Source organism: Lemur catta, chromosome 4, assembly GCF_020740605.2.
Source record: "Lemur catta isolate mLemCat1 chromosome 4, mLemCat1.pri, whole genome shotgun sequence".
Classification (NCBI taxonomy): domain Eukaryota; kingdom Metazoa; phylum Chordata; class Mammalia; order Primates; family Lemuridae; genus Lemur; species Lemur catta.
The window spans coordinates 58,607,879-58,625,427 of NC_059131.1; the positions used below are offsets into that span (position 1 = coordinate 58,607,879).

Consider the following 17,549-nt stretch of genomic DNA (forward strand, 5'->3'; position numbering starts at 1 on the left):
GGACAATAGTGTGAGAATGCTAAATGCTTTTCAACAATGGTTTGAATTTTTTAGATGAGATTCTATTCTTGTATAATTTGTGTAGCTAATATTAAAAAATCCTTTACACCAGCAAATCACAAGTCTTCACTGCAGTAGAAATAACACACCCAACTGTTAAATTATATTCAGGTTCAAAAGTAGGGGTGATATAAAAGTAGGCCACACATTCAAATCCTATAACATAAATAATGTCTTCCAATTATCTTTTGGGCAAGAATTTGCAGAACATATTTCAGCTGCCTTTGAGTTATTTAGCAAATAGGCTTAAAAAAATTACTAGTAAACTCTCACTCTGAAAAATTTTCTTAATTTTTTTTGATTAAATTACCCTTCCCATAGACTTCCTTAATTAGATATGTATTTTATCAGAAAATGAATCACATGTTCTGAATATTTAAAATAACCATTACCACCAGTGTCAAAAAACATCAGCAGTAACTTGCTATCAAGTAGTGACTTAGTATACCAAAAAACATCATACACAAAATTAAAAGAGAAGTGGCAAATAAGGAAAACTATTTGCCACATAGCACAGGCAAAAGATCAGTATCTTTAAAATATAAAGGTCTTATAAGCCCATAAGAGAAAGATGGATATTTCAAAAGTTATTACATATGGCCAAAACCAACACATGTTCACTCTCTAACAGCCAAAACAAAATAAGCAATTAAAATAAGATTCTTTTTACCTATCAAATTTGCAATGAGTTTAAAAATGATAATACTTATTGCTGGTGGTGGCTATTCATTGGCACTCTCTTACACTTGTGTTGGTACAATGAATTGGCACAGATTTCTAAAGGACAATTTGACAGTTATCAAACTTCTTAAAAATGCCTTGTTTAACACTTAACAAATAGTTCACTCCAATTAAGATTTCCACATTTATTTTTAAATAGAGGTAGTTAAAATAAACAGAACCAAAAGACGTTTTCACAGTTCAGCACAGAAGACTTAGTAAGTAGCACGCTCTGCTAAGCCAAAACAGCTATAAGCAAGGTTTCTCCAGCTCCCCTCTTAAATTGGTAAAGAAGTCAAAAGAATCAAAGGGAAACACATTGAACTCTTACTGTTGTTCCTATGCATTTAATTTCTGCAAACATCACAGAATCGGGCAGCCTTTCACGAGACCAGAAGGGAAAGCATGGAGGGAATGGAGGGGTGGAGTCCTGCATTTTTCCCATTACGGGAATAAAGAAGAGGCAACAGGTTTTTGTTCAAGCAAAGGAACTGAGTGTAATTATAATTTAAGATGGTCTAGGTGATATTCTTCTATGAAAGATTCTGCTTGATTCAACGCTTTTATTTTCACCAGAATAAGAATTATTTCTTTAACTTCATCCCTGAAAGACAAAACAAGGAAGTATTTCCCCTCTTTAAAATGCAATGTATGAGGGCACAGTGGTAATTCAGGACCTAATCATCGTCATTAATCTAAAACAACAGTTTACCTTAGTCAGTATCTAAAGTAGCATAAAATACAGAGAGATGCTGCCTTCTCCGCTTAATTATAAAGTTCAAATACAGGCTACTGGTGGATGTATTCTGAAAAATTTCAATGCCAACTACTGTAAACAGTAGAAAGGAATAGAAAAGTCTATAATCAGAAATTTTAGTAGTGCTGTGCTGCTACCAGCTTGTATGGGACATCATGGGGGGAGTATTTACACCATGGACATTAGCAAATGCTACAAATCTGGGCTTTTTTGTTTTTATTTTTGGAGAGGTGGTTTACAAGAACACCACTGTATTTATGCCCCTAAACATCTCGTGTTGTGAAGGATACATTCAAAATGGAGATCCAGCTACTGCTGGGTAATACCAGGCTGCAGACTTATATATCTAACAAGTGCTGAGTCTTTAAAAATGGCCAAGAAAATTAAAACACGTTTTAAAAATGCTTAATAAAAGTTTTAAATTTACAGTTTTAATTCTAAATTGCCCTGTGTTTATGTTAGTTTTTCAGAAGTGCTTATTTTGGAAAACATTTACATTTTAAAATATGAACATGCATGACCATCCCAAAAGTAACCATAAAAATATCAACTAACTCTATCACAAAGGCTCAACAAAGATTTTAAAGTACAGTAAAAATACTAATCTTTGTAAAAATTGCTGAGAGCATACCGAATCCCTGAACTATGCTTATGGGGGTGAAAATAAAATATACATTACCTGAATTCACTTCTAGATAATTTATGCGCAGACTGCAATAAAAACTGAATGAAGTTTTCTAGCTGGGGAATAGATGTCCTCATGGCAGAATCTTGGAACCATTTTTCTGGTAGACATGCTGCTATCTATTAATCAAAACACATGGCTGGTTTACAAATATGACAGTTATCTGAGGACTATTACTAACATAATCTCATAGTGATACTGCAAGTTGAGTATTAGTCTCCCCATTTTATAGTTTATGGTTAAATAAAAATTTTTAAAAATTTCCTTTTTTCAAAGGTTATACACATTTAAAAAAAATCCATTCTTCAACAGAATGTAAATAGAACATAAATAGACTACTGTGAATATAAAATAGAATGTAAAATAGACTACTGTGAACACGCCTCAGTATACTTGTCATTCTTTCTATATTCTTGTATTCCTGAGCCATTAAATCTGCACAAAATATAATTTACAACTAAAACCTAGAAACGTCTAGATACAAGACAGTTTTAGTCAATACAACTATAAAATACATTATTTTTTCATAAAGAAAATGGATATATGAGCTATATAAACAAATTAGAGTTAAGGAATCAAATGAGTGATTTTACTAAGATACACAGAATGAAAAATAGATTAATTATGGTTTTGATCTGCTACCAATTTAATACATTGTTTCAAATGTCCATGGCAGCAAAGTGAGTCAATGTAGGTACATTCAATTTTAGGGAGAAAAAATAACATTTTATCATCATCATCATCCTAAGAATAATATAAGATTTGGGGGGAAGTTTTGATAAAAACAGAAAAATGTTAACAAAATTAAAAAAATAAAACAACAAAAAATTCCTCATAGCAGAAAGAAGGAAAAAAGAAAATAGAAAAGGAGGAAGGAAAACCTGATATCACTATTAAAAGAAATTTCTGGACAATCAAATAGGTTATATTACAGCTGGTAAGGTCAGGATCAATATTTATAGAAAGTAGAGAGTTGGAGAAAAAATTAAAATGTACCCAATATGTATTATAAAATATATTAAAGTTATGGAATGCACTTTTTCTAAAATATATCTGGTTGGTTAGCATTAAAAACATGGTTGAGGAAAAAGACTTATTTTATTCCTTATAATCACCTTTTTCAATTATTCAGAAAAAACAGAAACACTGATTGCCTAAGACAGAAGGTGCTACAGGTTTTGTTGCACAAACTCTCTCTCTTTTTAAAAGTTTTAAAACCAGCCTTAATGGCTTGGAATTTAATGTCATTTGCACTTGCTTTCCTCTTGTTTGGTATTATAAGTCGCAAGTAAAATTCTCATTTAACTGTGTGGTTGTTCCATAATGATCTCAGGACTTAAAGTCATATTTTGTTGGCTTGGCTTTCTAACCATATGTTGTGGACAGAATACTGTGTAAATATATTTCCTCGTCTCTACTTCATAGTAGACAATTATGATCAAAGGGGACAGTTTAACAACATAACATGGATGACGACTTACATTTTTGATGTATGTTTAAAACTGCATGATATAAAAACTATAGCCAGAAAAATCATCGTTGGCTAAGAACTGATACATAAAGTTTCATGTGTTATTTTTAAAATTATATTATAAAATATATATTTTCCTATATTCTTAAAATTCTTCAACAATATGTTTTATCTTATGAATAGACCATAATGCTTTTTGGGACATTTAGGTGGTTTCCAACTCTCTTCTATTATAAATGATGCTACAACAATATTCTTTTATCTTAAAATCTATATGTGCATCTCTGATTTCTGACTCAGGATAAATTTCCAGAAGACTTAGTTTGGCTAAGTCAAAGCATATAAACTTTAAAAGTTTTGTAACCATCATGCCAAAATATTCTCCAGAAGAGCTGCTGCATCCCTCCTTTCACCAGTGCAGGAGACTGTTTTCCAGAACTACCACATCGAACACTCCAGGTGAATGGTGCCAAGGGAATGATGGGACTGTTGGTTCTCTGTGCTTATGCAACACTGGGAATAACTAAAACACCAGCCAAAAAATGCTTGCCAACACTACTAGTAAAACAAATCTTTCTTATAAAATAATTTGCATTTCTCATTATTAGTATTGTTAATTATTTCTACATGTTTAAAGGTTATTTTTTACTTATTTAAAAAAAAATTTTTTTTTTGAGAAAGGGTCTTGCTCTGTTGTCCAAGCTAGAGGGCAGTGGCATCATCATAGCTCACAGCAACCTCAAACTCCTGGGCTTAAGCAATCCTCCTAACTCAGCCTTCCGAGTAGTTGGGACTACAGGCATGTGCCACCATGCCCAGCTAATTTTTTTTTTCCATATATATTTTTAGTTGTCCAGATAATTTCTTTCTATTTTTAGTAGAGATGGGGTCTCGTTCTCGCTCAGGCTGGTCGCGAACTCCTGACCTCAAGCGATCCACCTGCCTCTGCCTCCCAGAGTGTTAGGATTACAGGCGTGAGCCACCACGCCTGGCCTTCAAGTGATCTTCTTGCCTCAACCCTGAGTAGCTGGGACTACAGGCATGCCACACCCAGCTAATTTTTCTATTTTTGGTAGAGAAGAGGTCTTGTCATGTTGCTGAGACTGGTCTAGAACTCCTGGCCTCAAGTGATCCTTCTACCTCAGCCTCCCAACACGCTAGGATTACAGGCATGAGCCACCACGTCTGGCTTACTCAACCTTTTTTGGTGACTTGACCATTGTCATGTATTTGGGCCATTTTTAATCAGAACATTTGAATTGTTTATTGATTTGTAAAAAGCTTTTTTATTTAATGTGGGTATTAAACAATAGTAGAAAGAATAGTATGGTGAACCCAATGAACACATCCCCCAGTTTTAATAATGACCAATTAACCTTTTTGGCTTCTTTTTTTTTGATCTACTGAAGTTTTACATTTTTTTCAAATCTTTTACTTTTTTACATATCTTCTTTTGCCTTTAAGTTTAGAAAGGACTCCCTCTCACATACAGTCATTTATCATTTTAGTATACCTTATAGATTTCTTTTTACATTTAATTTTTTATTTCACTTGAAATTTATATTGATATATAGTAAGAAGTGAGGATCTAACATTCTTTTTGTAAACAGACAGTTGTTCGAGCATCATTTATTAAATAATTTTTCCTTTCCCTACTGGTGAGATTTCAAACCAGTATACTATTACTTAAATACAGAGGAGCTGCTCTGGGTTTCTAATTTGTTAAATTGATTTGTCTACTTTTGTATGAATACCACAATTTTAATTATTTTTGCTACAAAACAGATTTTAATAGCTAATTTTTAAAAACGGTAAGAATTAGTTCTGACACAACTTACCTGTTTACACTTTTTAACAGCATCTGGCCCAGGTATGGCATTTTGAAGAGCTGTGATAAGGTAACGATTTAGCAGCTTCCCTAGTCCTAACTCTCGCAAGGTGTCATCTGGGAGGAGTCCGTTCCAAAGAAGAATGTTGCTGAAAAGCTAAAATATCAAATATGTACCTTTTCTTGAATGAGAAACTGTAACAGTCTCTAAGAAACATAAAGAGTTGGTCAAACTCTTAAACTCCCACTACAATTAGCCCTGTTGGAACTATCAATTTTAGTATAGAACATCTCTGAATAAATACCTGATTCTTTCCAACCTCCATGTATTTGCTCATCTTATTTTCTTTTTTTTAATATATATATATATTTTTTGAAGATATATCTATTCAAATATTTTGCCCATTTTTAATTGGATTCATCTTATTTAAATGTAAGAGCTATTTGGATACAAGTTCTTTATCAGATATGTTTTGTAAATAGTCTCTCGCAGGTATCTCTTGAAGTGCAAAGGGTTTGAATTGTTTTGAAGAAAATATGAATGTTTTTGATTTTGTTGTGTTTTCTCAATTGTGGTAAAATGTGTATAACATAAAATTTACCATCTTAATCATTTTTAAGTGTACAGTAATAATGTTAATTGCATTCCCATTGTTGTGCAACAATCTCCAGGACCCTTTTCATCTTGCAAAACTAAAACTCTCCCCCCGCCACTTAAACACTAATTCCCATTCTCCCCTCCCACAACCATGGTACCACCATTCTACTTTCTGTCTCTGTGACTTTGACTCCATCTTATTTTCATTTCACCTCCAAATCTGTCTCAAATAACTTCACTGGAGCCTTTCCAGAACAATAATCTTCTTCCTCAACCCATTTGCTCTCAAAGCCTGGGGCTGTTGAGTATAAGACCACCAGACCCCAGGATTCATAAAGGACTGCTCAAAGTCAGTGCCACTGTTACCCATGTGGGACCTTGAGAAGTCAATCAATGCTGAGAGCTTCATTGCTCTGATGTATAAAATAAAATAATCTTCAAACCTGTGAGTTTGAAGATAACTTGAGTAAAGTACTCACAATAAATTCTAAAAAGATAAATATCAGTTGTCTTTCCTTCTACTACATCTAGGTCTTTCTGTCAATTTTATGGTATTTCCTACTTTCTTTCCAGTACTGTATTTATTACTCTGAGTGCTGTACTACACGCAGTTTTATTAACATGTAATGCTTTTTCACACCTTATGTCATTGTTGATGTTGCTCCATCTTCCTAGAAAGCCTTTTCCTGACTCAACCACATCATAAACATTAATTCATCCTATTGAAACTATTCTTGCTGGGGTTATTCATGTCCTTCTAATTATCAAATCCAGTAAACATTTTCAGTCTTTCTCCTCACTCTCTTTGGTGGCATTTAACACTCCTCTTCATTCTTGAAAATCTTTCATTTTGCTTCCTTGAGGCCACTCTCTTGTGACCATTCTAAGGTTCACAATTCATTCTAAAGTTTCTTTGAACTACTCTGCCTCTACTTTCTCTGCCTTGCCTCTTCTGTCAGTATTCCCTTAGCCTTCTTCTCATGCTTCATCCAATCTTCTCAGAGCTTGTCATTCATGACCATGGCTCCAAATACTGCCTACATGTAGCTGACTCCCACATTTCCAGCTCAGATCTGTCTTCGGAAATTCAGACTCAAACATCCAACTACTTCCTAGTCCTCTATGTCTCTATTTCTCTCACAGATATCTTCAACTCGCTAGTTCCAAAACAGATCTTATCTTCCCTTTCAAACCTTTTCTTCTTCCTGTATCCCCTACAATGCCCTTAAAGAATGTCATAAGCTACACCATGTTGTCAAACTCCAAAATGTGGTTATGGCCCTACATGCCTCACATGTAATAATTAGTTATTGATGAGTCCTTTCAATGCTCAACTTAAACATCATTTGAACCCATCTTCTCCCTACTATCCCTACGTTCACTGACTTAGCAATAACTTTATCTTTTAGACCAGGGGTTAGCCAACTATGGCCTGTGGTTTAAATCCAGCCTGCTGCCTGTTTTTGTAGGGTCCATGAGCTAAGAATGGTTTTGACGATTTTAAATGACATTTAAAAACTGTTAAAAAAATATTTTGTAACATGAAAACTGCATGACATTCAAATTTCAGTGTCTCTATAAGTAAAGTGTAATTGAAAACACAGCCATGTTCATTTGTTTATCTATTTTCTGTGACTGTTTTTGTGCTACAGTGGCAGACTCGAGTAGTTCAACAGAAACTATATGACTTGCAAAGCCTAAAATATTTACTATTTGGTCCTTACAGAAATTTGCTGTTGTTTGTTCTATAGTAAACTGGGTTGAAAAAAAAAAAATCTGGATTTTATTTTTGTAGTTTTTGCTTACCTTTAGACCTGACCAGAACTGTCTTTCTTGAAACTTTGCATGTGGTGATGTTTTGTTTTCTATAGCACTAATTTGAAACAAAAGAAGGAAATGCAAAGAGATGTTACTCTTTCAGAACAGATTTTTTTAAAGCATATTTTTTTTTACCCAACCAAACTGAGCCTTAATGGAATATAAACAGAGGTGCTCTGATGATTACAAATGCATGCACGCTCTGACTCAACAATCCCATTTCTGAGAATGCCTCTTGTAGATATACTTTGCATGAGTACAGAACGAAATGTCTATGAGATTATTTACAACATCATTGTTGGTAATATTTTGCTGCTCACATGCCCATCAGTCATACCACATCTACGTGATGGCATAATGTGCAGCTTAAAAAAGAATGAGGTAACTATTGATATGGTAGATGACATGAAAAGATCTAAAAGATGCAAAAAAAGGGTACAAAGCTGGTTACAACTATTTACACTATACTTCCTCTGCAGTGGAAAGCAGGGGAAAATAAGACTACAGCATACCTAAGTATTTACTTCTACTTGCATGAAGAAATTATGGAAAGATAAGCAAAAATTACCAACGGTGATTATTATTACAAGCATGTATGTGTATACAGGGGAATGGCAAAAACTGAGTGGAGGGAGGTCAGGGGTGGGAGCAAGAAAAACTTTTCATTTTAAATATAAATAGGTGAATGAATAAACCATATCCATACTTTTAACCATATGAATGTATTACTTTTCTAAAACACTGCAAAACAAACTTTACTAGGGCAGAATTTTTATATCTCCTCATGACTCAAAATAAACCAGAAAGCTCTGAGGTTCCTTTCCCCCCCCCCAAAGCTCTTTCACCCTGTGAGTACTCGCTGGATTGCTATAGTTCATGAATCATTACTGTTAACTGATGTCTTCTAAGTAAATGTATGACCATGCATCAAATACTACTTGTTTCATAATCTAAAGTGAATATAGAATTACAGTTGCAGTTTCTGGTCCCTCAGTGATGTTCCAGACCTCATGTTGTGCTTCCTCGGTGATATACACTGTTCTGTTCTGAGCACTCTTCATCTCCCTAATGTCTTGTGAGGTAGGCACTAATTGTATTCCCATTTTATAGATGAGGAAACTGATGTATAAAAAGGCCCACGGTCAAGTATCTACTCATGGTGGATGTGGGCTCTAGAATCTGTGCTTTTTACCACTCTATGTCACCTCCCATGTTCCTAAGATACATTAAAAAAAAAAAAATACTATGTCCAAGTGCCAAGCATAATGTATGGGATATATTAGATGGCAAAGAAATATTTGTTGAAATCTTAATTTGCATCTTGCATTCACAGAATGTATATGCATGTTTTGAAAATACTATGTTTCTTTTGTATTAAATTCTTAAATCTGTATTCTATGATTAGCTATTTCCAACAATGTAGAAATCAACAGTTCTTACCTCTTTGGATAAAGAGGAATAAAAATGTCATCTTCTATTGCCTTCTTCATTCTTGAAACAATCGATTTAAATAAATCCTATTATTTAAAAATTTCAAAAGCATCAGTTATAGTTAGTCATAGGTAGAAATATATTTACCAAAAATATAATTTTCACAAATTTTTACAAACAGAATCAGCTGTTAAAATAACTATCAGTTGGATTTTCTTGTACCTTATTCATCCATGTTGTATATGGCTGTCGTTGGATCATTTTCATTGCTGTATAGTACTTTGTTACATGAATACTACTGATGGGACACTTAGGTGGTTTCCAGTTTGGGGGCTATTACAAATAATGCTGCTATAGAATTTACTGGATATGTCTTTTAGTATGCATGGGCATGCATTTCTAATGGGTCTATACATAGGAATGAAACTGCTGGAATATAGCTCATGTCCCTACGTTCAACTATGTATTATACAAAATACCAAACTGTTTTCTAGAATAGGAACACAACAAGCTGTTGAAAGAAGTCCTGTTTCTCCACATGCTTATCAAAACTTCGTATTTTTTTGTTTTTTAATGTTTGCAAATCTGGTGGGTATGCAGTCATATCTCATTGTGTTTCAATTTTCATTTCCCTATTGTGTGATGTGATGTTGGGCATCTTCTCATATTCTTATTTGCCATTTGGCAAGCCCTTTCTGCAAAGTACCTAATTAAGCTGCTTGTCTATGTTTTATTTTTTTTTTTAAATTAGATTCTGTCTTTTTATTGATTTGTAGAAGCCTTTGATATACTCTAGCTACGGGCCCTTTGTTGGTTTGTCTGTGTCCTTTGACACAGCAAATTCACTTTGGCGAATTCATTTTGTTTGCGTATCAAAAATTAGAAACAACCAAACTATTCAATCATAGGGAATTTTAAGGGCATTATCTTATATCCATCCACTGTACGGAAATATTAATTAGCTAAAGTTTATGAAGACTATAGTAACATATAAATGTAAATATGCAATAAGATAATGTTAAGCAGAAGAAGTAGGATACAAACTTACTTGTCTATTAGGGTTATAACTTTGGAAAAAAAATTGGATGAAAATAACCTATAATGGTATCAGTCCTATTAGAATGAAAAGATAATGGGAGTTTAAAATATTCTTTCATGTATCAGCAGTATTTCTATGATATTCTTAAAAAAGAATCCATATTTGAAAGATGAAAATGGCATACTACACACTAGAGTAAAAGTTATTTTTTAAGTCAATGACAATATATGTAGCACAAATTAAGCTGTTACATACTCTATACTAACTAAATTATGCATAAATACAGAATTCAACCAGACATATTTTTTCATGAAAAGTATACTGAAGTCCTGTTTCTCTTTCCACTTAATTATCTATAACGTATTCCTCAAGTGGCTGTATATCAATATTTAATTAACATTAAAAACAAATAAAACCTCTGTTTTACTCCATTTCTTAAATATTTTGAATTCTGTTAAAAGAAAAAAAAGATCATTTTCTAGACAATATCTCTAACAAATAGTATCTGAGGCTTATGTAAATGTTTTTTTATTTTTGATACAGGATCTATGTTGCTCAGGGCTTAAGCAATCCTCCACCTCAGCCTCCTGAGTAACTGAGATTATAGTATCGGTACACACCACAGCACCCAGAAATTACTGAGTTATATATCTGTTCTAGCTATGCTTTGATTTCATTTAATTTTAATAATTTTGAATGCCAACTTTGACAAATATTTCCATATTGTTCAAATTTTGTTTCTGAAAACAGTTCTCTAAAATAATGCTATAATGGACCTTATTGAGTCAACTGACAAACACGGAATGTGGAAGGTAGATCAAGTGTTGATAAATTTACTGAAATTGCTAACTGCACTATGGTTATGCAACAGAATATCCATATTCTTAGCAAATATGCACCTTATTCTCAATGTGTTCAAGAGAAAAGTATCATGTGTGTACAGATATACAATGGGAAAGCAAATGGGCAAAATATTAATGATAAATGAATCTGGATAAAGGGCATATGGGCATACTACTCTTATTCACAAAACTTTTCTGTAAGTTTGAAATTATTTCCAAATACACAGATTAAAACAAAACATAAATTCACATATTTTAAAACTATGAGTTCATCAGCTTTTCTAAGTATTAAAATAACATCATATATTTGGTGAAAAAAAGGTTCTCTAAACAGTAGTTACGACAAGCATTCTGAACCGCATGTTCAGACACACACACGCACACACAGTTCTCTGTATTTATATATATGCTTTAAAACAGCTTTGAAGAGTCACTTATATACACTAGCTGGTGGTTTTTAATGCTGCTCTGTATATCCATGGAGGTAATTTCAGGGAGGCTGGGGCAGATGCGTGGTGGTCAGGGAAGAATGAGGGCAGGTGCTTGCTTTAGCAGAAGCAATTTTGCTTTCGTGTGTATGTTTGTGTGCTGGGCTGTGTAAGACTTATTTGAAATAGGTGCTGCTGATAAAAAAAAGTTTGAAAATCACCAATCTATCTGAACACCCAACTGATGGTTAGATTCATTTTCACATCTCTACTAACTAGCCAATCACCTATGCCTAAAAACATTTAGTGATAGGGAATCATTATTCTTGAGGCTGCCCACAACTTCGGACAGCTTTTGACTATGAGGTTTCAGTTAACAATGAGAGTTAACAAACTTCTCTCTCCTACAGCTTCCAATCCTTGGTCTTAGTTTACTTCTTGGGATCATACAGAATAAATCTGATCCCTCTTCCATATGACAATTCTTCAGATTTTGTGACTGATATCATACTCTTCTATATATTCTCTTTTCCATACCATGTTAAGGCACTCTCCACTTAATATGCTTACACCCAGAATTAACACAATATTCCCAGGAAAGTCTAATCTGTGGGGTAGAGCACATGCATACCATTTTTACTCAAAACAGAACACACCTAGTAGGATGAATTCCCATTAATTTTTCAGTTACTCAAATGACACTGTTCACTGATACTGGGTTTATTGTTGATTATCATCTCTCTGCCTAACCTATGCTGCTTCAAACCTGTGTCTCTCCCATCTTTTATTTATGCTTTAAATTTTTAAGCACAAGGGTAGGTGCATTTATTCCTTTTACATCTTTTGGTTATCAGTCCATTTTCTCCAATCTTTTGAGATCCTTTTGGATTCTAATTCTACTATTTATAGGTCTATGATAGAATTCTTTAGCTTTTGTCATTGACAAATTTTATTACCATGTATTTTACATCTTTATCCAGTTCAATAAAAATACTGAACAGGGCAAAGCTGAGAAGATACCTAATACTTACAGACTCCCCTCAGGCAGCCATAGCCTTGCTGGTCAGAATTCTTTAGGTACACTCCACTAGTTTATGTATCTAACTGTACCACTGCAAGCTTATACTTCCCCCTTTAATCTACAAGAACAATCATAACATGTTAAATGCACTTTCTACTGTACCATATCTATAAGTGGGTAACCTTATTTATCAGTGAAAGTAAACTAGATAATATGAGAGAATTTCCTTTGAAAAACAATGTTAAGTATTTGTATTTAGGAATCCTGTCAATGACTGCTCATAGTAATCACTGCTTTCTTTTTTTAAGTGTTCATAATCTACTTCTATAATAATTTACTTTAGAATCTTAACCAAAATGAAAACTATTCTCGCCAAGCATTAGCTTACAGAATGCATTTGCTCTTTATTTTGAAAACAAGAACTATGCTGTCTGACTCCATTCTTCAAAACTGTTCTCATTCTCTTCTGTCACTGGAAAAAATACAAGGGCCTCACTGGCAAACTACATTATGTAGTCCAGTGATTCCCCACCAGGAGTCATTTTGCCATCTCCAGGGAATATCTTACAATGTGTAGAGACATGTTAGGTTGTCAAAACTGGGGAGTGCTACCAGCATCTAAGCAGACAGAGGCCCGACAGGGGTGAGGAAACTGCAGCCTCAAGGCCACAATGTGGCCCTCCACATCCCCAAGTGAGACCCATTGACTGAGTCTAAACTTTACAGAACTCCTTGTAATAACTGGATTTGTTCTGTGAAGTTTGGATTCAGTCAAAAGGCCGCACTCAAGGATCCAGAAGGCCATATGTGGCCCCAAGGCCATAGGTTCCCCACCCTGATTCGGTCCAAATGTCAATAGTGCCGAGATTGAAAAACCCTGATGTAATCTAGTCTCCTACTAATGGAAAGAACCAATTTTCTACATTCATAGTAGAGGGATTTCAGAATAAAAAATTTCTAGTATAAAAGCTTCACAAGTGAATCTGTAACAATGGTGAAAGGCTTTAGTGATTACAAAGTGCCAGGCCTGCCACTTAGTACTCAAGTGGTCTTTTGCAAGTGACTTAGCCCTTCTGGGTCCCAGCTTCTTCATCAGTAAAATGCAATTAAAATCAACGCATTTCACAGGGTTATGAGGCTCAAGTGAGACAATGATAAAGTATTTAATAACTGGCAAAGTACTATTTATATTTAGGTTATAATTGCATGGTCCTATATAGAGAACAAATACAGGATTATATATTTGCTTCCTTTTAGCTTTTACCTACTAATCCTGGTTCTATGTTCTATAATAACACAGAATAAATCTATTCCTTCTTTGAATACAAACACCATCTCCGTGCACATCTTTTAAGTCAAATCTAATTCCTGTAATGGTTTTCATATATTTTCCTTGTGTTTTTATCCTTTGTAGGTAAGTAGGGAATATCTTTTCTCTATTAGTTGCCACATGTTCAAATACCATCCTTTCCTTCAAGTCCCAGCTCAATTTCCAACTCGAACATAAAGTATTTCCTAGTCTCCACTGCTGAAAGCAGCCTCTCTCTCCCAAAGTTTCGCAGCACTTTATCTGTGTAGCTCATGGGGAGGCAATGTGGTCAGTAAGACAAACTTGGGCTTTAAAGGCAGACTAAGGTTCAAAACCTAGTTCTAATTCATGGTTTACTGGGAACAAGTTTTCGAGATTCATTTTCTTCATCTGTAAAATAAGGCTATCACCCATATTCTATAGGGCTGCTGGGACGAAGTGAGGTGACAAAGGTTCAAGACCTAACAGAGTACACAGCAGGAATTAGGTGTTTCCTATCTTCCTTGCTTCTCCTTCCACTTCTCGCTTCCTGTTTTAAATTATAGTTTATGGACATCTTACTTCCTCTAAGAATTCACACTTCTTGAAGGCAGAATCATATTGGTACTGCTCTTCTCCCTTTCACCTATAGCTTTCCTCCTTTGTGATCACAATTTCAAGGGCTAAAATTCAATGGCATCCATAATATGAATATGACATGCCTCCTTGCTTTTCAACCACTGCAGTCATTCTACTCTGGGTGCTCTTCAGTCTGCCAATCCCCCTTTTAATTTCCTAAAGCTCAACATAAAACCAGTTTACTCATATAACTGCATGAGAATACAACAATCTCTTCAACAGAACAATAAAAAACAGAATACCACAATGGAAGTGAGATTCAGCAGACTCTCAGCAAGGCCTCTGTAAAAAGTACCTCGATATGGTCATAAGTTTCATTAACTCAATTCTCGATCACTGTAAAATGAAGATCTATTTCACCAAACTTTAAATCCTTAAAGAGATCAGTACTTTTAACTTTAAGAGATTACAAATAGCTAGTTAATATAATGAATGTTAGCCTAATTTTGAAACCATTACTGTAACAAGGCCACAATGCCACTAGATTTTTGCCAAAAGAACAAAGGTAATGAGTTTTGTTTTGTTTTTTTCTGGAAGAAATGAATTTGCACTAATGCATTTATGCCTGTTCATCTCTGCAGGGCTAATGTATATTCACAATCCTGAAAGATGGTTGTCTAGGCCATGAGAACAGAAATCAGATCATTGGAGAGACAGAAATAAGCTAATGAGAGTAATAATCTGGGTCTTATTACATGTATCTGTATACTTTAATTAATAATGATTATACGATTCCTGTTACAGGATTCTTTCATCTTATTATTATAAAGAGGAAAAATGGCCAATCCTAGTTTCTATAAATCAGAAGTAAATATATATTTCCCTAAATAGTTTCTTGACAATTATTTCTGCATCTTCTATAAACGATTTGTAACAAAATTAAATTGATTTACAAATAAATCAAGAAATTCATAATTCTAGAAATCATTACCTGTTTGCTTTTACTAACTTCATTTTCATAAGTGGAATGTTCTTCAAGAATCACTCTGCAGTGCATTATTAAACTTGTTGTCTGTGAGGTTGACAAGGGATCCCAAATGAATTCTATGAAGTCTGAAACAAACATTTCAGTGGTACACAATATATTTACTAGGTTGTTTTGCTTCTCACATACAAATAACTGAGGCCTTTAGCAAAGACTGCTTCCCTCCTCATTCAGTTTAAAATCCATGACTAATCATTAATTATTTTCATACATGGTCAATTTCCTTGTCCTTCTTGGGCTTTGCTGAACTCATCTGGCTAAACCACAACCCTGGCTAAATTCACTTTGTCACTAAGTCTGTGCCTGCAACCATGCAGCTAAAATGCGGCTAGAAAAAAATCATACTGATTACCATAAAACTCGAGCCCTTAATGCTGCCCAGCAATCATATTCTCTCTCCCTGGTCCTTTCACTTTCCCTCTTGCCTCGATGAGTATTTCATACCTTCTCCTTCCTTCCTTGCTCTCACTCTCAGTGGATGGATTTTACTCTTCTAGATGACCCCTGTCATCTCTCATCCCCAGGTAGAGCGCAGTGGTGTCACCACAGCTCACTGCAACCTTAAACTTGGAGGCTCACGTGATCCTCGTGCCTCAGCCTCCCGAGTAGTTGGGATTACAGGTGCACACCACCACGCTCAGCTAATTTTTCTATTTTAGGTAGAGATGGGGTCTCGCTCTTGCTCAGGCTGATCTTGAGTTCCTGACCTCAAGTGATCCTCCTGCCTTGGCCTCCCAGAGTGCTAGGATTATAGGCGTGAGCCACCTTGCCTGGCTGATCATTCTTTCTTTCTAGAAACACTTTACTTGGCTTGCAGGATATCACACTCCTGGTTTCCTGCCTACCTCTCTGGTGTTCTTTGCTGGCTGTGTGTTACCTCTTTATTCCTAAATGCTGCATCACCACAGGATTCAGGTCACTTACCTTCTCTTTCCTATTCACATTCACTCAGTATTTAATGTCAGTTTAATGGCTTTAAGTGCCATCAACATGCTGATAAATTCCAAATTTATACCCCTAACTGGACCTCTGCCTTTAAGACTCATTTATTCAACAATCTACTTGACATTTCCATTTAATTACAGGCATCTGAAACTCAACATGTCCCAGAGACTGAGCTCCTGATATACCTCCCCACTCTAAGCTTATTCCTTAGTCATTTTCCTTTCAGAAAATGGCAGCTGTGTCTTTGTAGTTGCTCAAGCCAAACCCCACAGAATCATTCTTGATCCTTCTTTCTCTCTTGCCCCACAACCAATCCATCAGCAAAGGTGTTGGTGACACCTTTGAAATAGTTGCAGAATTCAACCACTCTAGGAACCCAGTCAGTATTAACTTCTCATAAAGCAACTTATCTGTGGAACTGTTTAATCATCTGTATTTGGATTTTTTTTTTTTTGAGAGACAGGGTCTTGCTTTGTCACCTAGGGTGGAGTGCGGTGGCGTGGCAGGATCATAGCTCACTGCAGCCTCAAACTCCTTGGCTCAAGTGATCTTCCCACCTTAGCCTCCTGAGTAGCTCAGACTATGGGCATGTGCCACTATGCCTGGCTAATTTTTAAAAAATATTTTTATAGACATGGAGTCTTGCCCAGGCTGGTCTTGAACTCCTGGCCTCAAGTAATCCTCCTTCCTTGGCTTCCCAAAGTCCTGGAATTACAGGCGTGAGCCACTGCACCCAGCCAGTACTGGGAATTTTCTGAAGAGTACTTAAATAAGGCACATGTATTCTACCACTAGTAGAGCCAGTTAAAAGTAGTAACTTTATACCCCACAAATGCACTGTATGTTTCACTGAAAAAAATCTTTAAAGTTTAATTGAGTTGGCTGAGAAGCAATATAAAGCTGATTGCTTTGTCATTTAAAATAGAGTTCTGTAGTCTTTGCTGTCAAATTCTTTCTCAGTGACATTGTGAAATAGATCCTTACTAAATACAAT

The 17,549-nt window shown here is 35.0% G+C and overlaps 1 protein-coding gene across 2 annotated transcripts in view; it reads right to left on the bottom strand.

Annotated features, from left to right (window-relative positions):
• Nucleotides 1-911: 911 nt before the first annotated feature.
• Nucleotides 912-17,549, bottom strand: part of GCFC2 (GC-rich sequence DNA-binding factor 2) — a 40,986-nt gene continuing 24,348 nt past the window's right edge. For both annotated transcript variants that reach the window (XM_045549944.1, XM_045549945.1), the window contains exons 12-17: nucleotides 15,557-15,678; nucleotides 9,378-9,454; nucleotides 7,926-7,992; nucleotides 5,532-5,678; nucleotides 2,217-2,341; nucleotides 912-1,384 (exon numbers count right to left, since the gene is read on the bottom strand). In XM_045549944.1, coding sequence (XP_045405900.1) covers nucleotides 1,282-1,384; nucleotides 2,217-2,341; nucleotides 5,532-5,678; nucleotides 7,926-7,992; nucleotides 9,378-9,454; nucleotides 15,557-15,678 — 641 coding nt within the window. In that variant the 3' untranslated portion in view covers nucleotides 912-1,281. The remainder of the gene's footprint in view (nucleotides 1,385-2,216; nucleotides 2,342-5,531; nucleotides 5,679-7,925; nucleotides 7,993-9,377; nucleotides 9,455-15,556; nucleotides 15,679-17,549) is intronic.